At 50.1% G+C, this 27,548-nt stretch overlaps 2 protein-coding genes across 4 annotated transcripts in view; one reads left to right on the forward strand and one right to left on the reverse strand.

Annotated features, from left to right (window-relative positions):
- Positions 1-9,027: 9,027 nt before the first annotated feature.
- Positions 9,028-22,524, forward strand: PI16 (peptidase inhibitor 16). Of its 3 annotated transcripts, none has more exons than XM_010848678.1 (7): positions 9,028-9,456; positions 14,548-14,769; positions 17,191-17,300; positions 17,573-17,661; positions 18,270-18,821; positions 19,163-19,302; positions 21,492-22,524. In XM_010848678.1, the coding sequence occupies exons 1-6, from the start codon at positions 9,286-9,288 to the stop codon at positions 19,282-19,284; spliced, it is 1,266 nt and encodes a 421-aa protein (XP_010846980.1). In that variant the 5' UTR covers positions 9,028-9,285; the 3' UTR covers positions 19,285-19,302; positions 21,492-22,524. The 3 variants fall into 3 exon arrangements, with proteins under 3 accessions (XP_010846980.1, XP_010846979.1, XP_010846978.1); XM_010848677.1 differs by lacking the exon at positions 21,492-22,524 and adding an exon at positions 19,719-20,199 and having other exon boundaries at positions 18,270-18,950; XM_010848676.1 differs by having other exon boundaries at positions 9,030-9,456; positions 18,270-18,950.
- Positions 22,525-25,621: 3,097 nt separating this feature from the next.
- Positions 25,622-27,548, reverse strand: part of MTCH1 (mitochondrial carrier 1) — a gene marked incomplete at its 5' end in the record, with an annotated part of 18,487 nt that continues 16,560 nt past the window's right edge. The window contains one exon of the mRNA XM_010848739.1: positions 25,622-26,455. Coding sequence (XP_010847041.1) covers positions 26,384-26,455 — 72 coding nt within the window. The remainder of the gene's footprint in view (positions 26,456-27,548) is intronic.

The following is a 27,548-nucleotide window of genomic DNA, read 5'->3' on the forward strand; positions in this document are numbered from 1 at the left end:
AAGACACTAGTTAGCAGATCCCATTCTGCGCCATCAAGGCACCTGGGCACCTCCTGCCTCTTTCTACTGATTCACAACAGCTACCATTTTTCAAGTGCTACATATGTGACATTAATTTTATTGAATCACCCCTGCAAGTCTCTGAAGAAGGTGGTATTATCCCATTTTACATATGAACAAAGTGAGGTTTGAGGGCGTAAGTGATTTGCCCAGCTAGTGAATGACACTCATGCTTAGAACCTGGAAGCATCTGACCTGCTTTCACCGCTGAACTCTCTAGACCCCCTTTTCATCATCTCCCTTCCTCTGGCACTCACCCTGCCTCCCGTCTGTCTCTTCCTCCCCAGCCTTTCTCTGTACCTCTGTCTGTGTGATCCCCTCCTCTGTTCCTTTCTCCTTGCCCCATCACTTCCATCTCCCCTACTTCCTCTCCTTCCCTGACCCAGAAACACAAAGATAATTCACTATACAGTGAATTGCTGTACCATCAAGTGGCTGGGGACTGCAAAAGCCAGGACTTTCAGAGTGATTTGGATTCCGTGCCAGTGACCTTTTGTTTCCATGAGAACACAGAATGTGGCACCCAGCAACCTGGCCCGAGTCTGCTATGTCTATGCTAATAAAAGAGCAAGCTGAGCTACAATGATGAGAATGAGAACTAAAAAAACAATACCCACAATATAAGAAAAAACCTTGCACCCAAAGGGAAGTGATTCACCTGATGTATAACCTTGAGAACTGGTTAACTGACATCACAGCTACTCTATGATGTAGCTGGAAAATAATTTCGCAGTTTTTATTTTCCAAACACTGCAAAGTGGTCATTAGGAAGATAGGACCAAATTACAGAAACTATTTATGATAACTTCCAAGGGGGAAAAAAAAAAGAATCCAACATTGTACATGTGCTATTGCTTCATTCAGTTCAGTTCAGTCGCTCAGTCGTGTCCGACTCTTTGTGACCCCATGGACTGCAGCATGCCAAGATTCCCTGTCCAACACCAACTCCTGGAGCTTGCTAAAACTCATGTCTATCGAGTTGGTGATGCCATGCAACCATCTCATCCTCTGTCGTCCCCGTCTTCTCCTGCCTTCACTCTTTCCCAGCATCAGGGTCTTTTCAAATGAGTCAGTTCTTCACATCAGGTGGCCAAGGTATTGGAGTTTCAGCTTCAGCATGAGTCCTTCCAATGAATATTCAGGACTGATTTCCTTTAGGATTGACTGGTTGGATGTCCTTACAGTCCCAGAAACTCTTAAGAGTCTTCTTCAACACCACAGTTCAAAAGCATCAATTGCTTCATTAAGGAAAGAAGAAGGAAAGATACTGGGACTGTGCTTCTCAAACCCAGTTTGAGAAGGTGAAGGACCTGTTTGTGTTTGTAAAATTTCCAGTCCATCACAAATCAGTAGTTTTGTAAAGTGCCATAAAAATAAATAATAAACATATATCTATTAAAGCACTAGCATCCAGGGAATTCCCTGGTGGTCCAGTGGTGAGAGTTCGGCACTTTCACTGCCGAGGGCACAGGTTCAACCCCTGGTCAGGGAACTAAGATCCCACAAGCCACATGACCAAAAAATACATACAGTAAGTAAATAAAAAAGATAAAAAAAGGACTAGTGCCTAAAATATACTTTTAAAAAAAACTTGCAAAACTTAACAGTAAAAAAAAAAAACATCCAATTTGAAATGAGTAAGACGTGAACAGACACTTCACCAAAGAGGATGGCAAATACCCACATGAAAAGACATTCACTACCATCATCCACCAAGAAATGCAAAGTGAGATCACAATGAGCTCTCACAGCACACAGATTAGAATGGGGCCCATCAGTTTCCTACGGCTGCAAAACAAATTACCACAAACTTGGCAGTTTAGAACAGCAGAGATTTATTCTCTCACAGCTCTTTAGACCAGAAATCAACAAACACATCAAGGGTACCATGCTCCCTCCAAAGGCTCTAAGAAAGAATCCTTCCTGGTCTCTTTTATCTTCTTCTTCTTCTTTTTTTTTTTTTTAGGAAATGGCAACCCACTCCAGTATTCTTGCCTGGAGAATTCCATGGAGAGAGGAGCCTGGCAGGCTACAGTCCATGGGGTCACGGAGAGTCGGACACGACTGAGCAACTATCACTCACACTTTAAGATTTTAAAATATATTTATTTGGCTGGCCAGGTCTTAGTTGCAGAATGTGAATTTTTAGTTGGACATCTGGGATCTAGTTCCCTGACCCCTGCTTTAAGGGTGCGGAGTCCTAACCACTGGACCGCCAGGGAAGACCTCTTTTAGCTTCCTGAGGCGGCTGACAATCCCCGTGCTCCTCGGCTCACAGCTGCATCGTCTCTATCTCTGTCCCTTCTTTCGTCATCACACAGCCTTCCTGCCTGTGTGTCTGTGCTTTCTCATAGCCTTCTTATAAAGATACCAGTCACTGAATCTAGGGTCCACCCTAATCCAGTGTGACTTCATCTTAGCTTGATGATATCTGTAGAAACTGTATTTCCAAAAAAAGATCATAGGCATATGTTTTGGGGGTTGGGACTTGATCATATCTTTTAAGGGGACACAATTCAACCCACATTAATGGTGTAAATAAAAATAAAAAAGGTGTTAGTTGCTCAGTTGTATCCCAGTCTTTTTGATCCCGTGGACTGTAGCCCGCCAGGCTCCTCTCTCCATGGAATTCTCCAGGCAAGAATACTGGAGTGGGTAGCCATTCCCTTCTCCAGGAGATCTTCCCAACCCAGGGATTGAACCTGGGTTTCCCAGATTGCAGGCAGACTCTTTACTGTCTGAGCCACCTAGGATAACCACAAATGCTGACAAGAATGGGGAGGAACTAGATCTCTCAGACACTGCAGCTGGAACGTAATTTCACTGTTTTTGTAAAACAAAATACATATTCACCAAAAGACCCCGCAATCATATTCTCCGGCATTTATCTGAGAGAAATGAAAACTCATGTTTAGACAAAAATCCATACACCATGTTTATCTTATAATAACCTCAAACTGGAAACAACCTGAATGTCCTTCGAGAGTGAATGGTTACACAGACCATGGCACATCTGTACTGTGGAACACCCTTCAGCCAGCTAAAGAAATGGGCTATTGATACTAACACATGCAGCAACCTGGATGGACTGCAAGAGCATTTATGCTTAGTGAAAAAGTCAGTCTCGAAAGGCTACATGCTATATGATTGCATTTACATAATATTCTTGGATTATAAAACAATAGCAATGGAGAAAAAAGTAATGGTTGCCAGGAAACAGGGTTAGGAGTGGGGGTTGAGACTATAAAGAGGTACAAGAGGAAGTTGCTTTAATTTCTGTATATTAGTTGTCATGACGACTACACAAATCTGAGATCAAACTGCACAGAACCACACATGCACACACATGTGCACATACACATATGTGTACTACAGGGAGCAACTGGCTTGTTCAGAACTGGGAAAGGAGTACGGCAAGGTAAGTGAAATCTGAACAAGGTCTGTAGATTCAGTACAACACTGTTGCACCAATGTCAGTTTCCTTGTTTAGATACTGTAGCACAGTTATATAAGATGTCTGGGAGAAGCTAGGTAAAGGGCTTGTGGGACTCTGCTATTTTTGTGACTTTCTGTGAGTCTATAATTATTTCAAAATAAAACATTAAAAAAATTATTAGAGGGCTTCCCTGGTGTCTCAGTGGTAAAGAATCTGCTTGCCAATGCAGGAGACACGTGTTCAGTCCTCGGTCCAGGAGGATCCCACATGCCATGGAGCAACTGAGCCCATGTGCCACAACTATTGAGCCTGTGCTCTAGAGCCCAGGAACCGCAACTACCGAGCCCACACACCCTAGAGCCTGTTCTCCGCAGCAAGAGAAGCCACCACAATGAGAAACCCACACACCGCAACTAGGGAAAAGCCCAGGCAGCAACGGAGACCTAGCACAGACAAAATAAATAAAAATTTTAAATTATTTTAAAAATTATTAGCAAAACAAAATGAAAAGTAGATACACAAGATGCAAACAAAAAAGGTCTTAATGACCTATATAATCATGATGGTGTAGTCACTCACCTAGAGCCAGACATCCTGGAGTGTGAAGTCAAGTGGGCCTTAGGAAGCATTACTATGAACAAAGCTAGTGGAGGTTATGGAATCCCAGCTGAGCTATTTAAAATCCTAAAAGGTGATACTGTTAAAGTGCTGCATTCAATATGTCAGCAAACTTGGAAAAATTTGCTGTGGCCACAGGACTAGAAAAGGTCAGTTTTCATTCTAATCCCGAAGAAGAGCAATGCCAAAGACTGTTCAAACTAACCTAGAATTGTGCTCATTTCACATGCTAGTAAGGTTATGTTCAAAATCCTTCAAGTTAGTTTCAGTAATACCTGAACCAAGAACTTCCAGATGTACAAGCTAGGTTTAGCAAAGACAGAGCCAGAGATCAAATTGCCAACATCTGTTGTATCATAGAGAAAGCAAGGGAATTCCAGAAAAACATCTACTTCTGCTTCACTGACTATGCTAAAGCCTTTTACATGTGGACCACAACAAACTGGAAAATTCTTAAAGGGATGGAAATACCAGACCACCTTACCTGTCTCCTGAGAAACCTATATGCAGGGCAAGAAGCAACAGCTAGAACCGGACATGGATCAACTGACTGGTTCAAAACTGGGAAAGGAGTACATCAAGGCTGTATATTGTCACCCTGCTTATTTAACTTACATGCAGAGAGTGTGTGTGTGTGTATGTGTGTGTGTGTGTGTGCACTCTCAGTCATACCTGACTCTTTGCAACCCCACCAACTGTACCCACAGGCTCCTCTGACCATAGAATTTTCCAGTCAAGAATACTGGAGTGGGTTGCCATTTGCTTCTCCAGGGGATCTTCCAGACCCAGGAATCAAACCCACATCTCTTGCATCTCCTGCATTGGCAGGAAATTCTTTACCACTAGCGCCTCCTACAATACATCATGTGAAATGCCAGGCTGGATGAATCACAAACTGGAATCAAGACTGCTCAGAGAAATATCAGCAACTTCAGATATGCAGATGAAACCATTCTAATGGCAGAAAGTGAAGAGGAACTAAAGAGCCTCTTGATGAGGGTGAAAAAGGAGAGTGAAAAAGCTGACTTGACACTCAACATTAAGAAAACTAAGATCATGGCATCTGGTCCCATCACTTCATGGCAAATAGAAGGTAAAAGTGGAAGCAGTGACAGATTTTATTTTCCTGGACTCCAAAATCACTGCAGACAGTGACTGCAGCCATGAAATTAAAAGACGCTCGCTCCTTGAAAGGAAAGTGATGCCCAACCTAGGCAACATATTAAAAAGCAGAGATATCACTTTGCCCACAAAGATCCACCATATAGTCAAAGCTATGGTTTTTCCAGTAGTCATGTGTGGATGTGAGAGTTGGACCATAAAGAAGGCTGAACGCCGAAGAATTGGTGCTTTCAAACTGTGGTGCTGGAGAAGACCCTGGAGAGTCCCTTGGGCTGCAAGGAGATCAAACCAGTCAATCCGAAAGGAAATCAACCCTGAATATTCATTGGAAGGACTGCAGCTGAAGCTGAAGCTCCAATAATTTGGCCGCCTGAATTGAAGAGCTGACTCATTGAAAAAGACCCTGATACTGGGAAAGATTGAAGGCAAAAGGAGAAGTGGGCAACAGAGGATGAGGTGGTTAGATAGCATCATCGACTCAGTGGACGTGAATTTAAGCAAACTCCAGGAGATAGTAGGGGACAGAGGAGCCTGGCATCCTGCAGTCCATGAGATCGCAGAGTCTGACAACTTAGCGACTGAACAACAGTGACAGCACAAGACGCCTCAATTTTTGAATCACATGTTCAGCAGACACAAAACAATTAGGCCAAATTATGTCAAATTGTAAGAGTACTTCAGTGCCTGCTCTTGTCTTCTGAACCTGTTGTGCTAAGGAGGAGCAGTGACCATCTGGCAGAATGGCACTGGGCCATGGACCACACTTGGAGTAGCACTCACTCAAAGACTAAAGGTGAATACTACAGAGGTGGAAGTTTTCCCCTCTTTTTGGCTTGTGGAATTATATTGCTATTCAAAATTTGGGGAATTTCCTGGCTGTCTAGTGGTTAGGAGTCACACTTTCACTGCTGGGGCCCTGGTTCAGTCCTTGGTCGGAGAACTAAGATCCAGGAAGCCATGCAGCAAAGCCAAAAAAAAAAAAAAAAAGCAAGAAAAGAAAAACAATTTAAAATATATACAGATAATAACTCAAAAAACAAATTTCCATCGACGCACCTCTGCGGGGGTGGGGCTGGCTCTCGGGGGCTCTGATGCCGTGGTGTGGTGAGCATGGCATCGCCCGACGTGTCGACGTTTTCAGGGAACGCAGAACAGATTAACCCAAAAGACAAAACCTTTGTCCCACGTGCTTTGCTCCTTTCTGTACATAGCTCCTCGGCTCACGAACCTAACTGTAAACATTCAGGTATTTTTGTACAAATAAGGGACTGATGTTCTGTTTGTCGTTAGAAATAAACATTAATACAGTGTTCTTCAAAAAAAAAACAAACAAATTTCCTCCAAGTCCTGGTTAAAGAGAAAAATGTACTTGACGTAAAGCACAGCCAAGCCTGCGTGCTTCCTCCGCCTCCTCCCCTGACTTCACCTCCTGGCCTCCACCCCTCTGTCCCCAGTCTGCTTGCCCTCAATCTCCCTCTCTCCCCAGTTGGAGGTCCCAGGCTCTGGTGTACCCCTTCCCAGCCCCCAACATTGGGGACATCACTTCATCTCTCTGAGCATCAGTTTTCTCCTGTGCGGTGATGACAGTACCCACCTCAGAGCTGTCATCTGAGGAGTAAATGAGATCACCCACACAGCAAGGGCTCTGAGCCCATGGGGGGATGTGTGCATGTGGAGTAGGGCCCTCTGGCTGCATAGCAGTCCCCAAACAGTCAGGCCAGCTCTGGTCAACCTCCCAGTCTCATTCCCATCTCACCCTCCCCTCTCAGACAAGCCGGCTCCTCCTTCTCTGCCTCCGCAGTCTACCTCCCCTCCAAGTGTACACGTCCTCCCCTTCCAGCTGTGGGCTCCCCCAGTCCAAGAGGGGATCCTTCCCAGAGGAAAAGCCAGGCCAGGCTGCTGCATTATTTTTCTCTATTAGAACTGAAGGCCCTGTAATTCCTCCCACCTGTAATAATAATAATAATACATTCATATTGGCTAACTCAATGAGCACTTAGTGTGTGCCAGGCACCATCCCAAGCCCTGTCCGTGTTTAAACTCATTTAATGCTCACAACCATCCTATGAGGTAGGTTCTGTTCTAAGCCCAGTTTACAGTTGAGGAAACAGGCCAGCAAGCAGGGAAAAACTTGCCCAAGTCCACCCAGATGATAAGCCCCACACTCTTATCCACAAAGCTATGCATGCTTCCTGGTGGTTTTCCTCCTTCCTGATGGTGGGGATCATCAGATCTCTCTTACTCACCCAGCTCAGGGCCTGGCACAATGGAGCGTGCCAGTACTAAGTTCTTCAGTCGTGTCCAACTCTGTGCAACCCTCTGAAATACAGCTGTCCAAGCTCCACTGTCCATGGGATTCTCCAGGCAAGAAATACTGGCGTGGCTTACCATGCCCTCCTCCGGGGGATCTTCCCCACCCAGAGAAGCTCTGTGAAACCTCTGTTAAATGAATGAATGAATGGGTGGATAAATTCTGCCCCACTGCACTATCTGGACTATTCTTATGTATATAGTTCACTGAGAGTGCAGGCTTCGAGGATCCCAGCTGAACTCTGGAAGTACTGATTCCAAGACCTCCCTGATGGTCCAGTGGTTAAGAATCTGCCTGCCAATGCAGGGGACACGGGTCATATCCCTAGTCTGGGAAGATTCCACGTGCCACAGGGCAACGAAGCCTGTGCACCACAACTACGGAAGCCTGAGTGCTCTAGAGCCAGTGCTCAGCAACAAGAGAAGCCACGGCCCTGAGAAGCCTGCCCACCACAGCTAGAGAGCCTGTGCTCAGCAACAAAGACCAGGGCAGCCAAAAACAAATTGATTAATTAAAGAGATGACCGATTCCAGCTTCCTACCGTGTGAAGGCCAAGAACTTGGTCCCCGCTTGGTCATTACAATGCAAGGGCTTGACCACCGCAACTGGGCCTGTTTCCCTTCCAACACCCTCCCCTCAGAGTCCTTGCTACAGCAGCTCACTCACGGCTCTGCTTTTGTGAGCTCTCTGGATTTCAAAAGAAGAAACAGACATGGTCTATCTTCTATATATTCAGAGCAGGAAGAGTCCCAGCATCCCACCTCCAAATAAGTACCTCAAGCACATGCATTCGCTGAGGGCACATGGAAGCCATAGTTTTTCTATAGTGAAAAACGCTACTCCAAAGCAGTGCGGTTGCTGTCTATTGTCAGGGGCTATTGTCGTTTAGTCGCAAAGTTGCGTCTGACTCTTGCGACCCCACGGACTGTAGCCCACCAGGCTCCTCTGTCCATGGAATTCTCCAGGCCAGAATACTGGAGTGGGTTGCCATGCCCTCCTCCAGGGGATCTTCTCAACCCAGGGATTGAACCCACGTCTCCTGCATCACAGGCAGATTATTTACCACTGAGCCACCAGGGAAGGCCCATCGAGGGCCTGCTCTGTGCTAGGTACCGTACTAGGTGCTTTTTGTATATCTGATCTCATTTTAATCCTTCCAGCTCCATGAAGTAGGTACTATTACTGTCATTGGTTCAGTTGAGAAAACTGCCAAAAACACAGCTAGAAAGGGAGGAGAACCAAGATTCAGATTGAGGTTGGCCCAACCTTTACCAAACACACCCTGTCTTCCTCTATCCTTCCACAAGCCACCTGCAGCTTTCTTATCTTGCCCAGTCCTCTGAGCGTAGAGTCCATGTGGCTTCCTTCCTGTTATGTGTCCTTAGCACCCAGTGGGTGTGACCACTGGGTGTGCAAGCAGTCACTGCAGAAGTTACTGTGATTCTGTGGACCTGTCAGGAGGGACTGCAGAACTCACATGGCTCTTGGCCTGAGCCCCCGTTACCGAGAGAAGGGAGGCTCTGGCCAAGGACTCTTGAGGGGGGAGAAACGCTGGGAGTGGACTCAGCTCTGGTCGGGACCCAAGCACCCTGCCCTCCCCGAGACATTGTGTGAGCAGGGCCAGGCCTCCAGATTCAGCCCCTCCCGCCCGTCCCAGCCAGGGTGGTGCTTGTGTAGGAAGGACTTTAAATCCAGCTGCCAGACCCCTGAACGGGAGAGGCAGAGAGGACTGGCCACCATGCACGGCTCCGGCAGCCTCCTGGCGTGTCTGCTGCCACTACTGCTACTGCTGGGGGCTGCCCCAGGCCCCGCCGGAGCCCTCAGTGAAGAGGAGAAACATGTGATGGTGGAGCTGCACAACCTCTACCGAACCCAGGTGTCCCCGCCGGCCACCAACATGCTGCAAATGGTGAGTGCAGCCCAGACCCCCGCCAACCCCTTTCGCTCCACAAGTGGATTCATCTCATGAGTGGCTTCATTCATGAGTGGATGAATCCCTCAGATTCATCTCTCCGACACAAACAGGGTCCCTGACGCTGTAGAATTCTCCGGCCCCATAAGCAGTCTCATTATCCAGATGAGGAAACTGAGGCTTAGAGGGACTTGCTGGCCCCTCAGGAGCTTGCAGGTCCCACACCTGGTAAACTGGGCCTAGAAGCCCTGCTTCCCGACCCAGTGACCCCTTCCCAGCACCTCCTAAAATGCACATGCCCCTGGGAGAGGAAACACAGGAAGTTCCTAACACCGGGGTGAAATCATCTTTCAAGTGCCTTCCAAGGAGAGGAGAAGAACAAACAGGCAGCAGGATGGGAACCAGCACCCAGGGTAGGAGGGATGGACTAAGGAGGTGGGGTGAGAACAGGAACCAGGAGCAGAGAAGGCTCTGGATCACACGCATCAAATTCTGCTCGACCACTCGACAGGCCAGTAACTCAGGGTGAGTCCCTTAACCTGCTGTGCACGCGTGCGTGCTCAGTCGCTTCATTGGTGTCTGACTCCTGGCAACCCCATGGACCATAGCCCACCAGGCTCCTCGGTCCATGGGATTGTCCAGGCAATACTGGAGTGGGTTGCCTTGCCATCCTTCAGGGGATCTTCCCAACCCAAGGATCAAGTCCACATCTCCTGCACTGCCAGCAGATTCTTCACCACTGAGCCACCAGGGAAGGCCCCTTAACCTAGGAAAGATCCTCAATTTCCCATCTACAAAATGAGATCATAATTAGAGCTCTATGTCAACATACGGGCTTCCCTGGTGGCTCAGTGGTACCCCTGGAGGAGGAAATGGCAACCCACTGCCTGGCCGTGGACAGAGGAGCCTGGTGGGCTACAGTGTCCATGGGGTCGCAAAGAGTCCGACACAACTTAGCTACTAAAACAACAACTAATATCAACATGACTGAATCTCAGAGATATCATATTGAATAGGGGGAAGTGAAATCTCAAAAAATATATACATATTCATTTTTTAAGTAGACTAGGGTATATTTACATGAGGTTTAAAAACATGTAAAAAGTACTACTGCATGCTGGTGGAGGACATACGCAGATAGACACACTTACGAATGACAGAAGCCAGATTTGGGGAGGTAGTTACCACTGTCAGAGGGGGAGTTATTTGATGCAGGGTTGGGGGACAGGATGCTCAGGATTAAAAGAGATAAAGTGAGCGATTGACCCCTTTTTCTGCCCCCGGCCGAGGGCTAGACCGGCCCATCTTCTCCAGTCACCCTTAGGTGGGGAGCAGTGTCCAGGGCCCCTTAGGGGGTGCCAAAGAGCAAGGTTGCACCTGTGGGGTCCAAGCCCAGAGTTCTAACATCTCCGTCCAACCTGGTTCCGTGACTCTGGGTGAAGTGACCCTCAAAAGCCTCTGTTTCCTGATCACATGACGCTGGCAACCCCTGCCCTGGGGGTCAGACAGGAAGACCTGTGAGAGAGATCTACAGCTCCGCAGGTGCACACAGTATCCCCCTTCCCAGTTCTGTCAGCCTTGGCAACCGACAGGAGCTGCAGACAACAAATTAGGAGCCCCTGATGCTGGTACCAGGGCTTCCCTGGTGGCTCAGTTGGTAAGGAATCCGCCTGCAATTTGGGAGACCTGGGTTCTATCCCTGGATTGGGAAGATCCCCTAGAGGAGGGCATGGCAACCCACTCCAGTATTCCTGCCTGGAGAATTCCATGGACAGAGGAGCCTGGAGGGCTACAGTTCATGGGATATCAAAGAGTTGGACGCGACTGAGCGACTAAGCACAGCACAGATGCTGGTACCAGCTGTTCCTACAGTTCCCTGATTGAGGCCTGGAACTCACTGTTGGGCCTCGGTTTCCCCGTTGGTAGGTTCCTGATAGCCTACATTCTTGCTGGCTAAGGCTGGGGGCAACAGGCTGGGAACTTCTTTGCAGTCAGAGGTGGACCTCAGGAGTGGGGCAACACTTTCTGAAGCAGTTCAGATACTGACGACATGTGCTGCTGCCTGGTAGGAAGTGGTCTGAGGAAGAGGGTATAAGGCTAGACTGGGACATCAGGCTAAATTTGGGACAAGGTTCAGGCTCAGCTTCAGCAGTGATAAATGCGAGACTCTGGAGTTAGATGGCCTGGGTTCACATTTGACTTTGCCCTTTATTAGCTGTGTGACCTCAGCCAAGTTATATATCCTCTCTGTGCCCAGCTGTAAGTCAGAGATGACAACACTATAACAGTTCTCGTAGGGTGGGTGTAAGGACAAAATGAGTGACTATGTGTGAAGTACTTAGAACAGTGCCTGGCACACAGTAAGTGCTCAATAAGTGATACAGAAGAGGGAATGGATCCAGGCTGAGTCAGGAAGGTGTCATCATAGACTCCTCTCTCCCTCAGCCTCCAAGTCTAATTATCACCACTTTTACCTCCCAGAAGGCCCAACTGTTCTTGACTAACATCTCCTCTCACCCCCCACCATCTCTTTGACACAATCCTGGTTCAGTGTTTCTTTTCCCATGGACTTCTAGAACAGCCTCTACCTGCTTCCCCAGCCTCTGGCCTTTATAACCAGCAGGAAGGTCCGATACATTGGTCTGACCTTGCTAAAAACCCTTCCTTGGCCCACAGTGGCTCCCTGCTGCCTCCAGCTAAAGCCCCAGCCCCTGAGAGGCCCTGCTCTGGGTGTCTGGTCCTGCCTCCTGCCTCTCCAGCCTTGCCTCCTGCACGCCTTCTTCCTCTGTAACCCAGCAGCTGTCGCCTCCCACCAAGACCTGGATTCCCCTCTCCACCTCTTGGTTCATGTTTTGCCTCGGCTCACAACGCCTTTCCCCTCTCCACCTGGCAGTGCCTCACTTTTAACACTTAGCTTCACATTTCCTTCTCCATCCTCGTGCATGCATGCTCAGCCGCTCAGTCATGTCCGACTCTTTGTGACCCCATAGGCTGTAGCCCACCAGGCTCCTCTGTCCATGGGATTCTCCAGGCAAGAATCATGGTGTGGGTTGCCATGCCCTCCTCTAGTCTCCATCCTCAGGTTGGGCTAAATGGCCCCCTTTGGTAAAGGTTACTCCATTGCATAGCTGTCAGTTACCACATAGTGGCTAAATTAGTGGTTTATAACACTGAGATCTTGAGATTCCTAGTTCTGACCATCACCCCAGGGCTGGCATAGTGCCCAGGACTGTTGAATGAATGAATGAGTGAATGAATGGACTTGCTTTCAGATGGTGACCAACTGGCTACTGTGGGTGGGTGTTGTGACCCTTGAGCCTCTCCACAAGGGTCTCTGGACAACTGAGAAGCCTTAAGACCCACAGGAGTGACTCTCTAATGGTGGGGCTCAAGGCATCCAGTTGGAACAGAAATTACAGCCGAGGTCTGTAGAGGAGCCTGCTTTTTTGAGCAGGGCTGTGTCATAGATGTCAACAGCGGACAGATGTCTGCTGAGCACCTGCTCTATGCTGGCCACCCTGAAGGAGCTTACTACGCTCTAGTCTGGAGCCCCGAAGGTCATCCCAGACACCCTGAGCCTGGACCCCAGCACCAGGCCCCTTTCCCCATTCCTGTTCTCCACCACTCCCCATTTGCGAGAACCTCAGAGACCAGTGACTTGGGACAAAAAATGCCCACAGAGGGGAAGGGGATTCACCTGAAAGTTACAGTGGTAGAGCTATCCAGCTAGGGTTCCCATTCCTGCCCCAGGCAGCTGCTCTTGAGAACCGTGTCGTGTGTTGGGGGAGGAGTGGGTGTGACCACACGGCCCCCTCCCTTCAGGGTCACCCACGCTCTTGGCTCTTTATGGGCCGTCTGGCTCCTGTAGCTGGCGGGGCCCCCAGAGGGTGGAGCGAGAGTTGCTGCCAGGCCATCCATTTCCAGGAGAGGCCAAGAACAAAGTTTAATGGGATCCAGGCTTCCCTCCTCAATCCTTTGGTCAGATGCCTCGTTAATTCCCTCTTCCCACCCACACTGGGCCTGTCGACCCTGCCAGGGACACAAAACCTCTGTGGCCCCCTAACCTGAAATGCCCCCTCCTACCATCTCACCAGAGGTACCCCCTGGAGAACCCTGCCTTCGGGACTAGACAGCTCTCTGGGCCACCAAAGCTCTGAAACACTTCTCTCAGTGAGCGTCCCACAGAGACACTTCATTTTCTTGGGGAAAGTGGTTGTCTAGTTGACAAGAGAGCAATTGGGAGGGAAGCCTGAAACTAGAAAAGCCATGGAGGCCGGGCTATCCCAAGGGGAGTGAGTGAAAGTGTTAGTCACTCAGTCGTGTCTGACTCTTTGCGACCCCATGGACTGTAGCCCTTCAGGTTCCTCTGTCCATGGACTTCTCCAGGCAAGAATACTGGTGTGGTTTGCCAGGGGATCTTCTTCAGGGCATCCCCTTCTCCAGGGGATCTTCCCAACCCAGGGGTCAAACTCAGGTCTCCTGCATTACAAGAAGATTCTTAACCATCCGAGCCACAGAGAGTGGGAGGTTAAAGGGGAGTGCTGGCCCCTCAGTCAGATTTCTGGTGGGTGGGTAGAGGGAGCAGAATGGCTGAATAAACCACCCAGCCCCAGAACATCTCATTGGACATCTGATGCTTCAGGACAGTTCAGGCAGCCCTGGCAGGGCACCACAACCCACCTTTCATGTAGACAGATATTCATATTAATTAATAATTCCACTGTCAAAAACATCATCCCATTTATTCTCCCCAAAGTCTTATGAGAGTTCAGAAAAGTAGGCAATCTATCTAAAACCACACAGTTGAGGGATGGTCCCAAGTTTGGCTAATTCCTCCGGACCTGGGGTGCCACCCTCCCACCTCCCCACAGAAGCCCACCGGGCCCAGAGTTCTGCTCCAGATCACCGCCAGGAGTCACGGAGGGGAAGGTCTTCCTCCTCCAGAGGGCCCCCCAGGACATCCTCAATCTTCTATCCTCACCCCCACAGAATCGTGGGCACCCTCCCCTCCCCTCTCCCACCCTCCTCTCCCGCCTCCCCTGAGCCCGAGGCGTCCTCACCTCCCTGATCCCTGACCCGCCCCTGCAGAGGTGGGACGAGGAGCTGGCCGCCTTCGCCAAGGCCTACGCGCAGCAGTGCGTGTGGGGCCACAACAAGGAGAGAGGGCGACGCGGAGAGAACCTGTTTGCCATCACGGGCGAGGGGCTGGACGTGCCCTTGGCCATGGAGGAGTGGCACCACGAGCGTGAACACTACAACCTCAGCGCCATCAGCTGCGCCGCGGGCCAGATGTGCGGCCACTACACGCAGGTGAGGGGCTGGCCGGGAGGGCGGGGCCATGGCAATGGGGCGGGGCCCCACGGCGATGGGCGGAGCCATATGGCAATGGGCGGGGCCCCCACGGTAATGGGCGGGGTCACCTCTCCCCTCAGGTAGATCCCAGAAGTCCCTAAGCCCCTGCTTCCATCCTTCATAAGAGTCTTATCTCCATAGCAATTCGGGTGTTGTCCAGGCCCCAACGAAGTTCGGTTTCTCACAAACCATCTTCAGTTGTCTCTTTTGAAAACCTAGGCGGCTCCCGCCCTCTCGGCCTCCTGGTCCTGAAGAGACCTGAATTAAGTGTTCCCGAAGCCTTTCTCCTTGAGGATACTTACTGTGCCAGGCGATCTAAACAATGTTGTCCGCTGGCCAAGGCTACACACGGCTCTTTGTCCCAACAGTAAACACATCCCTCTTTTCTCCTGTCCCTCTCTCACTGTCCATCTTTTGTCATTTCTCAGAGTGTCCAAGTTGCTCCTCCTCATCTGCCAGGGATTGATAAAGCAAATACACCATCTTAATTTTGTCTTTAAAAACGACATGCAAAATAAGAGAATCAGTTCAGTTGCTCAGTCATGTCTGACCCTTTGCGACCCCATGGACTGCAGCAGGCCAGGCTTCCCTGTCCATCACCAACTCTTGGAGCTTGCTCAAACTCATGTCCATCGAGTCAGTGATGCCCTCCAACCATCTCATCCTCTGTCCTGCCTTCAATCTTTTCCAGCATCAGGGTCTTTTCCAATGAGTCAGTTCTTCCATCAGGTGGCCAAAGTACTTGTAGCTTCAGCCTCAGCATCAGTCCTTCCAGTGAATATCCAGGACTGATTTCCTTTAGGATTGACTGGTTGGATTTCCTTGCAGTCCAAGGGACTTTCAAGAGTCTTCTCAAACACCATAGTTCAAAAGCATCGATTTTTTGCACTCAGCTTTCTTTAAGGTCCAACTCTTACATCCATGCATGACTACTGGAAAGATCAAAGCTTTGACTAGACTGACCTTTGTCAGCAAAGTAATGCCTCTGCTTTTTGATATGCTGTCTAGGATGGTCATAGCTTTTCTTCCAAGGAGCAAGCGTCTTAATTTCATGCTAAAAAAAAAAAAATTTCATGGCTGTAGTCACCATCTGCAGCCATGATTTTGGAGCCCAAGAAAATAAAGTCTGTCACTGTTTCCATTGTTTCCCCATCTATTTGCCATGAAGTGATGGGATCGGATGCCATGATCTTAGCTTTTTGAATGTTGGGTTTTAAGCTAGCTTCTAACAATTTTAAAATAAGAGAATAATAATAAATAAATAAAAATTTAAATAAGAGAATACATGGTCACAGAGTGAAGGTTTCAGAGAGCCTTCTGAGAGTATTTCCTGACTCTTGCAGCCACTCATTGCTTTACTGCATTTTGAAAGTTTGCATTTGCGAACAAGGGGTGTGGGGGTGTGTGTAGAGGAATTAACATTAGTGTTATTGAATTCTTTTTTTTCCTCCTCCCAATGCTCTTTTGTTGTTCAAACAATAACACGACAAATTTTTTAAAAAGGAAAAGGAAACGAACCAGCCACCTTCCCACCCATATCCACCAGTTCCACTTTCCAGTGTTTCTTTTGGGTGGTATTTTTAGTGCTGATCTTTAGGGAAGGAAATCCCAACATCACCCATCCAGATCAGGAAGTTGTGAAACCCCAGCCCTCCCTGCCCTCTTCCCCTCTCACATGCCCATACATGCAGGAACTGTTGGCAGAACCAGCAGGAGAGGACCGCCCCGCCTCCACCCCTGTGTTCTCTCAGGCATCTGCACTCTGGGGTCATTTCTGCCTGGCAGATGCTCAACAGTGGTACCTAGGGAACTCTCAGCTGAGTCAAGCCGCAAGACCCCGATCCTGGGAAGTTGTTCACAGTTAACAGTGAGAGCCTGATCTTACCACACAAATGAAACAAAACCAACCAAACAAAAACTGGCTTCAGATTGAGTGACTCCTGGGCAGACTGAAATTAGAAATAGCAAAGGGAGGCTATATTGGCTTGTTTCAGCCAGTGGCAGTGCAAAAGCTTGTTTTGATTTGTTGCTAATGTTTAAGATTCTCCTGTTTAAGATTCACCCGTTTAAGATTCATTCCTTTAAGATTACATCCCTTATTTAAAATGTAAGGGACTCTAGGAAGAGCCCTCAGGAAGAATTCACGAGGGTCTGTCAAAGGGGAAGGTTTTCAGAGGGATAGAGTCCTGGTGAAATAGTGTGTGTGGTTGGTTGAGAGGAGACTGCTTGGGACATTTTTGTCCTGAAGCTGTGTGTCCTCAGGAATCTGGCTCTTACATATAAGGTTCCTCCTCTCTCACGCATGGAAGGCTGATGTAGAGAGACGCTAGCTAGGAACCATCTTGCCCAGGCTTAACTGTTGGGTTTGCCTTCCTTCAGGTGGTCTGGGCCAAGACAGAGAGGATTGGCTGTGGCTCCCACTTCTGTGAGAAGCTCCAGGGTGTTGAGGAGACCAACATCCACTTGCTGGTTTGCAACTATGAGCCCCCGTGAGTGGGGTAGGGAGCCCTGGGGGAAGGGGTGGGCAAGAGCCAAGGGGAAGGCCGGGCTGGACACAGTCTCAGGAAGAGGAAGTGGGCCGATCTGGGGCCCATCTCCTGGGGAGCTATGAGGGCACCAATGGAGTCTGCTCTCATCGGTCCAGCAAGTTAGTTCAGGCTGAGTAAGACCCAGGGAGCACTTCTAGACAAGGCGTGTGTATGAGGGATAGGGTCAGGGTTGGCTGGGACCCTGCCCCCAGCATTCTCCTCACCTCCTGCAGGGGGAACGTGAAGGGCCAGAGGCCCTACCAAGAGGGGACTCCGTGCTCCCAATGTCCCTTGGGCTACCACTGCAAAAACTCCCTTTGTGGTGAGTCCGGTTGGGGTGGGGAGGCGTGGCACAGGGGGAAGGAAGGTGAGGCAGGGGACACCCACTGGATGGTCTAGAGCCTCTTGCAGCTCCAGAGCAGCTGTGTGGGCCATGGGAGGAACCCTCAGCGGCCCCAACGTGTCCAGGTTTCCAAGGCCACTTGGCCTGCTTTGCCCTCCTTGCATACCTACTTTGGTGCCCTGGCATTCCAAGGGACCAACTTCCTACCCTCCAAGCAGAGGATGGAGGAGTCGGGGGCTCCCTGAGCAAGTGCAGGGGTTGGGGTGTGTGGCCAGATGGGTGGTCAGAGGGACCAGGGCCTGAGATGCAATGGGTGTGCTAGGAACAGTAATCCAGCTGAAGTCCCCTGTAGAAGTGGAAGCACGAGTGTGGAGAGGGGAAGACTTGGACAAGGAGGTGGATGAAGGGGCAAATGTCAATCACAAGAAACAACGAGGGACATATTTGCTGGAGAGGGTGCACGTGTGCGTGCGTGCGTGCGTGTGTGTCTTCACAGTACATTTGGTCTCCTCATCTTGATTGCGGTGGGGTGAGAAATGCAGGATCCTGTTTGCAGCACTAATGCCAGGCCTTGGCTCTCTTCTCAGAACCCATCAGAGGCCCAGAAGAGGCTCAGGATTTGTCTTCCCTGGTACCTGAGGCCCCATCTTCCCTAGCAACAGAAGCCTCAAGCTCTAGGAGAGAGGGGATTGATTCTTCCTTAGCAACAGAACATCCACCCTTCTTGGTAACAGAGGTCTCAGGCTCCCTGGCAACAAAGGTTCTATCTTCTGTAGAAACCAAGGCCCCATCTTCCTTAGTAACGGAAGACTCCCCTTCCATGGCAACAAAGACTCCACTTTCCTTAGCAACTAAGGTCCCTTCTGTTTTGGCCACTCACAGCCTGCTCTCCTTGGATAAGAGGCCAGCTACCCTCCTCCCCAAATCAACCCATGATCCCATCCCCAAATCAGCAGACAAAGAGGCCAGCAGTACAAGAATGCCTTCCAGGATCCCAGAGAGTTCTCTGCACCCCAAGATATCCTTGATGGGGACACGGGAGCCGCTACCCCTCTCCCAGGAGGAGGGTGAGGCTGAGGCCGAGTTGGCTCATTGCAGTGAGATCTTGGCCTCAGTCTTTCCAGCCCAGGAGAAGCCAGGTGAGCTGCAGACCACGCTGAAGCACAAAGGGCACTCCTCCTCCAAGTCCCTGTCCAACTCCCCCAGCGCCTCTGCCACTGCCAATGCCGTGGGTGGGCGCACCCTGGCCTTGCAGTCCTCCTTGCCAGGTAAGGCCTGTGGAGCCCATCCTACCTCCCCTCGGAGCTGCAGAATGTCAGCACCCTGCTCGAGCATAGGCGGTGTGGGCAAGGCGGGGCGTGCACCCCCCGAGTAAGAGCTTCCTCCCTGGCCGCTGGGTCCCCATGTGTGTGCCAGGTAGGGTGGGCATGAGGGTGGGGAGAGATGTCCAGACTGAGGCCAAGCCTCTCCCTTCCTGCAGATGCAGAGGGCCCTGGAAAGCATGGCTTCAGGTCAGGGTCAAATGCGAGCCCTGGGCACGTCGGGGGCCTCCTCCTGGGACTGCTGCTACTGCTTCCCCTGGTGTTGGCTGGAATCTTCTGAAGGGGTCATCACTCAAAGGCAAGGCCTCACAGGGGGATCCCTCACCTCTGGATTGTTTTCTTCCAATAAGAGACCACAGTTTCCTGGGAGGTCCTCTCTGGGACCCAGCAACCCTCCTTCACCCCAGCCAGACCCCAGGCCAGAGGCCTTGTGCCCACAGGAGGCCTCTACAGGGCCGACCCATGGCACTGCCCCACGAGCACCTCTGCCTCTGGGGAGGTGCACCCCTTAGCCAGCTGCAGGTGGCTCTGAGCACGTTCCTGTGGCCTCTGTGACCAGCTCTCCAGGTGTCCTGTGGTCACAGTCCCGCTCTTCCGGAAACAGGAGGTCTCAGGGCTTCCCAAGGACCCCTCGACCCCTTCCAGTCCCCTGGCCTCTCCCTTGGGCCATCAGAGCCTGGACCTGTTCCCAGGAGTGCTTCCTACCTTTTCCAGGTGAAGAGGTCAGCCGCCTCCAGCCATCTCCCCTACCTGTCCCCAGCCCTCCCCAAATGAGACGCTTCGTGGCCAAAGTCCCTCTGGAAGGGAAAGGCTGTGGGGCATCTGTCTGATCCACATCCACAGACCTCTCTAGGGGCACAGGGCCTGGCCGCTGTGAGCTCAGGTTGCTGCCCGCTGACTGCACGCATCACCTGGGCCCCTCTGGTTCCTCTCTTCTCAGTCTGGGGGTGGGGTGGGGGGGTGAGGATTCCAGGGAGGTCTCTGCCTGCCTTGGCCTTGGGTTGTCTGCCGAGGCAAGATAAGGGTTCTCCCTGAATGTCCCCCTCCCTGAACTTGCCTGTTTAGCTGGCAGTGGCTGCTGAGGGGCAGATGAAGGACAAGCCCCATCTGTGAGGGGTTCTACAGGAGGGTAGGGAGCAGGGACCAGGGAAGGGAGGTGGCCCCTGACTCCGGAATAAAAGCCTGTGTATGAGCACCAGTCTCCGTGCTTGTGAAGGGTGGGGGGCAGGGGAGGGCTCGCTGGGGGGCCCTGGGAGACCCACAACAACCGTTCCCTCTTCTTCACACCCCGTCGCCCTCAAACACTCCATTGAGTTCTTTGAAGCACTTTTCCTTTCCAACTGCACACCCCCTCCAACAAAAAAAATCTTCAGGTAGCCGGCAGGAGGCAGACAGGGCCAAGGGGAGGCCAAGGGTGCTGGGCTGACTCTCCCGGGAGTGGTGGAGCCACTTGGGTTCCTGACCCAAGATGGGAGCGGCACACAACCTCTTCTCAGGGGGTGCTGCTGCCCAGGCCCATCCTGGACGCAAGGTCAGCAACGTACCTCAGGGATGGCTGGGCCAACCCCTGGGACACGGAGGGGTCCTGAGAAAGGGCTCTGGAGTCCCAGACACCTGCCTCCCCCTGACACTGCCCCAGGAAAGCACAGGAGCACAGGATTGTCTAGAAGTGCTGTGGGGCAGCAGACCACAAATGTGTGTGTGCATAGAGCTCACAATGGTGGGTGAGGGCAGCTCGGGACCCCAACTGGGGCTGGAGGGGAGGGGCGGGCAACTGGCTCCAGGCAAAGCTGGGCTATGAACAGTTAAACAGGAAATCAGTCCAGAGCTGCACACTGCATGTGTGTATGTATCTGTGTGTATACATACATATATTTATATGATATCTATATACATACACACATATGTGATATATATGATTAAGGAATAACTCATAGAACATAAAACTCACTGATTTATAGTTATCACTCAATGGTTTTTAGTATATTCACAGGGTAATGCCAACTATCACAATTTTAGAACATTTTTATCACCCCAAACAAAAACCCCATACCTGTTGAGGGTCCCTTTCTCCTTTCCTCCACCCGCCAGCCCCTGCCCTAAACAACCACTCATCTATTGTCTCTATGGATTTGTCTATTCTGACGTTTTGTATAAAGAGAATCATAGAATATGTGGGCTTTTGTATCTGGCTCCTTACACTTAGTATATGTTCAAGGTTCATCCATGTTGTAGCATGAAACAGTACTGTATTCCTTCTGATTTTACCAAGTAATATTCCTTTATGTGAAATATAACTTCATCCATTCATCAACTGGTAGACGCTGGGTGTGTTCTACAATTGGCAATTGTAAATGCTGCTGCTGTAAACATTCATATCAAAGTTTTGGAATGGCCATACGTCTTCATTTCTCTTGGGTACGTACTAGGAGTGGTACCATACGGTTAACTCTGGTCATATAGTAACTCTGTGTTTAATTCTTTCAGGTACTGCCAAAGACTACTTTCCAAAGTGACTGCACCATTTTACAATCCCACCAGCAATGTACAAGGGTTTCAATTTCTCCACATTACCAACACTTGTCTTTTTTGATTATAGCCATCATAGCAAGCATGAAGTAGTATCTTGCTGTGGTTTTGATTTTCATCTCCCTGATGGCTAATGACGTTGAGCATCTTTCCATGTGATTAGTGGCCATCTGTGTATTTTTCTTTGGAGAAACGTCTACTCAAGTCTTTTGCTCATTTTTTAACTGGAGTATTTGTCTTTTGAGTTATAGGGATTTCCTTATATATTCTAGATCAAAGTCCCTATCAGATAAATGATTTGCAAACATTTTTTCTTATTCTATGGGTTGTCTTTTCTTGATGATATCCTTCAAACATAAAAGTTGCTCATTTTGATGACTTCTGACATCAATGTTTTTGTTATTTGCACTTTTGGTGTATATCTAAGAAACCCTTGCCTAATCCAAGGTCATAGAGATTTATGCCTATGTTTTAAGAGTTTTATAGTTAATTGTGTGAATTTAAATGTAAATGTTTATTTCTAGACTCTCAATCATATTCCATTGATTTACGTATTTGTCTTTATGGTATTACCTACCACACCATCTTCATTACTATCGTATTGCAGTTAAGCTTTGAAATTGGTAAATGTAAGTCCTCCAACTTTGATTTTTTTTTTTTTTCAAGATTTTTTAGGCTATTCTACATCCCTTGAATTTCCATATAAGTTTTAGGACCAGCTTGTCAAATTTCTGCAAAATTTTTATAGGGATTATGTAATCCATCATTTTAGCAATGTTAAGGCTTCCAATCCAAGAACATGTGATGTCTCTCCATTTATTTAGGTTTTCTTTACTTTCTTTCAACAATGTTTTATAGTTTTCAAAATAAAAATTTTGTAATTCTTTTGTTAAATGTGTTTGTTTTTATGCTGTTGTAAATGAGACTGTTTCATTAATTTCATTTTATTCTGATTACAAGCATATAGAAATACAATCAACTTTATATACCACAACCTTGTTGAATTCATTTATTAGTTATAACAGCATTTTTAGTGGCTTCCTTAGATTTCCTATATACACGATCATGTCATCTGCAGAGCTTTACTTCTGCCTTCTAACCCAGATAACTTTTCATTTTCTTGCCTAACTGCCCTGGCTAGACCCTCTAGTACAATGTCAAGTAATGGTAAGAACAGTCTTTTCTTATTCCTGATCTTAATGGGGAAAACATTTCACCATTTGGTAAAATATTAACCATGGGTTTTTTCGTAGATGCCATTTATCAGGTTGGGGAAGCTCTCTTCTTAGGTTTTTGAATGTTTTCATCATGAACAGATGTTGAATTTTGTTAAACACTGTGCCTATTGACACGATCATGTGGTTTTGTTCCTTCTATGGTGAGAATGTGTGACACTAATTGATTTCCAGAGGCTGACCCTGCTTGCCTTCCTGAGGCGGGAAGGGCATCTCTGCTTTCGTGAGCCTGTTTTCTCAAGCTAGCCCCAAGTCCTGTGAGGCGTTCAGCTGAGGCAGCCTCAGGGCAGAGCCAGCAGATGGAGGGCTAAGCCACCCTCCTCCGTTTTGGGGTGGGATCGGCTGGCCTCCCGCCAATAAACAGCGCCTGTGTCCACAGCCTTCAGGAAACCTGTCACGTCAGGGACCTCTCTGGAGATTTTTGGGAAATAACTGAAGCCAAGAGATGGTATCCTAGAGTAGACAGGCAGGGCTGTGACAACTGGCCAGGAGTAGGGGTGGCAGGGAAAGGGGCTGAGGTGAGAACGGGAGGGCATGTTCCAAGAGAGGGGTAAGGCAGTCTCGCACCCTGAGACCCTGGGGACCAGAGCGGGGTGGGTCTACTCCTGTGCACTGCTGCAGGACTCCCAGACGTCTGCGCACAGCCACGGGCTCCAGTGGCGCCCTGCACACACTGCCACCGCCTTTACGTGGGATGTGGGCTTCATCACAAGGGGTCCCGAGAGGCCCGTCAGGGGACCTTCCCGCTTTGTCCACTGGAATTAGGTTTTCCAGGAGGGGAGGGGGGTGTCCACAAGGATTTTCCCACTCCCATCACCCCTCCTTTTGCAGACAGCTCCGCCCTCCCCCACCCCAGTTCAATCCACTCTCTTTTCTCAGATCAGGACCTTGTCACTCTAGTTTTCAGGACAGGGAGAAACATGCCAGGTGCTATGGCGGGTTAGGGGAGCGGGTGGCAGGGGAGGATTCAATCCTCAAAGAATGAAAGGTCCAGGAAACAAAGGGCACATTTAACATATACAATACGTGCACCTGAATACTGAACTGAAAATGGTTAGCAACTGCTCAACTAAAAACTGAGATGGAGTATCACCGGTGATTTTCTTGCCATTTCTGCATGTGAAAGATAACCTGGGAAATGTAGTCGAGAGCCTGAAATTCAGCGATCCCAGGGTATTGCCCGGGAATGGCACTGCCTCTCCTCAAAGTGACTCGCCAGGCCCCCCAGGCTGGCTCTTTACCTCGGTGGCTTCTCCAAACACCTGGGAGGCGGCGGCTGCCAGAGGGAGGGGTTCTTAGGACTAGCTGAGCTCAGACTCGAATCTGGGGGCCCATAGGAAGCAATTAATCCAAGAACAGGACTTGAGGGTGGAGCAACGGGAAGAACAGTTACCCCGGGGCAGTGGTCAGTGCCAGGGGAAGCCATGCTGGGCTAGAGAAAGATCACGTGCTGTGTGGCAGACCCGCCTCTGAAGGGTCTTCCTTCTCTACAGAATCCATGCCAGCGAGCCCTGGCCCACTCGCCTTGCCATTTGCTTTCCCTCCCGGCCACTTCGGTTATCTGAGCTTGAGTGTAAGATCTTAGTGACCCCCCGACCAATGTACATTTACAGGACACCTGCACAGGCACGCTCCCGTGTTCCGGGGAACAAGGATATGTGAAGCGAACTACGGCAAAAGCATCCCAGGGCCGTCCCTGGGCAGGACCCAGCCACGCCGTGAGGAAATATGACCTAAGTCCCAAACCCCAACTCCCGAAGCCCGCTCCCCTAGGGCAGGGGCAGAGAACACTTGGGGAAACCAGCTGGCCCTCAGTTGGTATTACCACCCCATCAGCTGGAAGCCTACAGTCTCCAGGGACCAGCATGTTCCATCTGTAAGTTTTGCCTGTTTATAGGCCCTGGTGTTCGGCAGAAGTAAATGGAGGGAGCTTTGCCTTTTCTAGAGAAGGCCAAGCTCGGTGCTGCAGCTGGGCTGCATACCCCTTCTGCTGTACCCACATGACTGCTACCCCAACCAACTTGGTAAAATCCGACAATATCATCTGCAAACGGTGCTGAGGACAGCTGGACTTTTGCATGGAACATTTTCTGAAGCTGGGAGGACTTTTTCGAGGGCCTGTCTCCCTGGGAAGAGGCCTGTGCACTAGCTGTTGCTCTGTGAACTGGCATCTCGGCCTAATTCAGAAAACCACCCTCCCCCTGCCTCCGCCTACTGATCTACGCCAAGCCCAGGCCCTTCGCATGCCCAGGCTGGGCTGCCCCCAGCCCTGTCACTTTACAGCCCCTTCTCACACAACTGGGCTTCCCTTGTGGCTCAGCTGGTAAAGAATCTGCCTGCAATGTGGGAGACCTGGGTTCAATTCCTGGGTTGGGAAGATCCCCTAGAGAAGGGAACGGCTACCCACATTAGTATTCTGGCCTGGAGAATTCCACAGACTGTATAGTCCATGGGGTTGCATAGAGCTGGACACAACTTTCATTTCACTTCTCATACAACCACAAAGGATTGAGAAACACCCTGCAGACAGTTGCTGCTGCTGCTGCTAAGTCGCTTCAGTTGTGTCCGACTCTGTGCGATCCCATAGACGGCAGCCCACCAGGCTCCCCCGTCCCTGGGATTCTCCAGGCAAAAACACTGGAGTGGGTTGCCATTTCCTTCTCCAATGCATTAAAGTGAAAAGTCAAAGTGAAGTCGCTCAGTCATGTCTGGCTCTTAGCGACCCCATGGACTGCAGCCTACCAGGCTCCTCAGCTCATGGGATTTTCCAGGCAAGAGTACTGGAGTGGGGTTGCCATTGCCTTCTCCTTGCAGACAGTTAAGCTCATGAAAATAAGACACTCTCCACAAAGCTCCAAATCACCACCGATGCATTTATTTGCGGGACAAAGGGTCAGATCTTATTAGGAACTTTAAACTGGATACAACTAGAGACGCTGATCTGCCTAACATCTGGGTGTTCACAATTGCACAGATAACCATTTCCTGCACGTGAGGCATCACCATTAAACCGACGAACCTTTAAATTGACAGGGAGAGGAACACATTCTGAGCAGACACATGATTTCCCATTTAGAAGGTGCTGCCTTAATCAGACAAGTAGTGTTGAGAAAAACAAAGACAGCCTCCTAGCCAAGGCCGGGAAGTGACGGCAGCCCCCTGAAAGGGGATCACACCCTATTTACAAAGCAAGAGCGCGAAGCTCCCAGCTGAGCTGCGGGATGAGAGCTGGGGCTGACTTGAGGGGTGTGAGTGGGGCAGTGCCACCCGACCTCAGGAGCCTGTACCCCTCCAGCGTGGGCCTCCACAAGACCCCTGCACGAGGCCGACTCGGGAAATCTGCAAAGTGGATCGGGCCCCCATTCCCCAGCCCCACCCCACCTTCCCCGGGTCCAACAATGCCCAGCCCACTGGACGCAGCCTCACCCCCACCCCGCCCCTGCTTCTGGACAGACACATGGGAAATACGGAAACTGAAGCCCAGCCCTGCTAGAGCACATCTAGGTGACGCTGGGGTGGTTGTCTGACAGGTGCCCCGAGATGATCAGGCCTCACCCGCGGCGGCCAGGCTGAGACAGCGCGGTTGGTTGGTTGGTTGGTTTTAGGTGATTCAGATTACTCCAGGGCAAAGCACGATCCTGATGACACCCGGCGGAAAAGCAGGCTGGAGCCTCGGAAGAGCTGGCCCTGGATTGGAAAGAGCAGTCAGGTCAGTTGAGAGGGGAGGCCAGGCTCCTCAACCCACAGAGCCGGGCCAGCATGTGACCAACAAAGGGCCGGGAGCTGTGAGCCCCTGGGGTTGGAGGCAGCCGGTCTGCGTTTGCACTCCTCGGGGCAATGCCAGGATCTGCTCTGCGCTGCAGCATAGAGTGTCCAGTGTTGATGGGGCTCCTGAGGAGGACACCTGCTGCTCTCTGGCATCAGAGCCAAGGGGCCTAGAGCTCCTCCCATACACAGGCCGCGATGCATGAGGAACCACCTGAGTTGCGGAAGGCCTGCGTCTGTCTCACGCCTCCCTGCTTTCCTCCCATCCACCATCCTTTTCTCAAGCCGGAGGCCAGTCAGTGTGCTGCTTCCTCCTGCCCAGGCCCCTGCCTCATCCTACTGAGGCCAACCAAGGCCAGGGAAGCCAAGGATCTGCCCTGGGCCAGCCACCTGGACCTTGGACCCAGAACTCCAACCAGGAGGAGTGTGCCTGGGCAACACAAAAACTTCAAGACTGGCACTCTCACCAAGCTCACCATGTGGCCCAGCGCCAAGCTCAGGCTCTCCTGGGCACCTGGGGCGTCCTGCGGGAAGGAGGGGCCAGCCTCCAACAGGCCGGGTTTGTCTTCAGCCCAGATTACTCAAGGTTATAAGGAGTTCTTGGGCTTCACCACCTACCCCGTGGGCTCGCCCATATTTGTTCTGAGTCTTTAAGAGGTGAAGAAATGACCTAGTCTGATGTTTAATTTGAGATTGCATCCAAGTACTGCATTTCGGACTCTTTTTTGACCATGATGGCCACTCCATTTCTTCTGAGGGATTCCTGCCCGCAGTAATCCAAGTCTATGCCCCAACCAGTAACGCTGAAGAAGCTGAAGTTGAACGGTTCTATGAAGACCTACAAGACCTTTTAGAACTAACACCCAAAAAAGATGTCCTTTTCATTATAGGGGACTGTAATGCAAAAGTAGGAAGTCAAGAAACACCTGGAGTAACAGGCAAATTTGGCCTTGGAGTACAGAATGAAGCAGGGCAAAGACTAATAGAGTTTTGCCAAGAAAATGCACTGGTCATA

Source organism: Bison bison, unplaced genomic scaffold, assembly GCF_000754665.1.
Source record: "Bison bison bison isolate TAMUID 2011002044 unplaced genomic scaffold, Bison_UMD1.0 scf7180017864270, whole genome shotgun sequence".
Taxonomy (NCBI): Eukaryota; Metazoa; Chordata; class Mammalia; order Artiodactyla; family Bovidae; genus Bison; species Bison bison.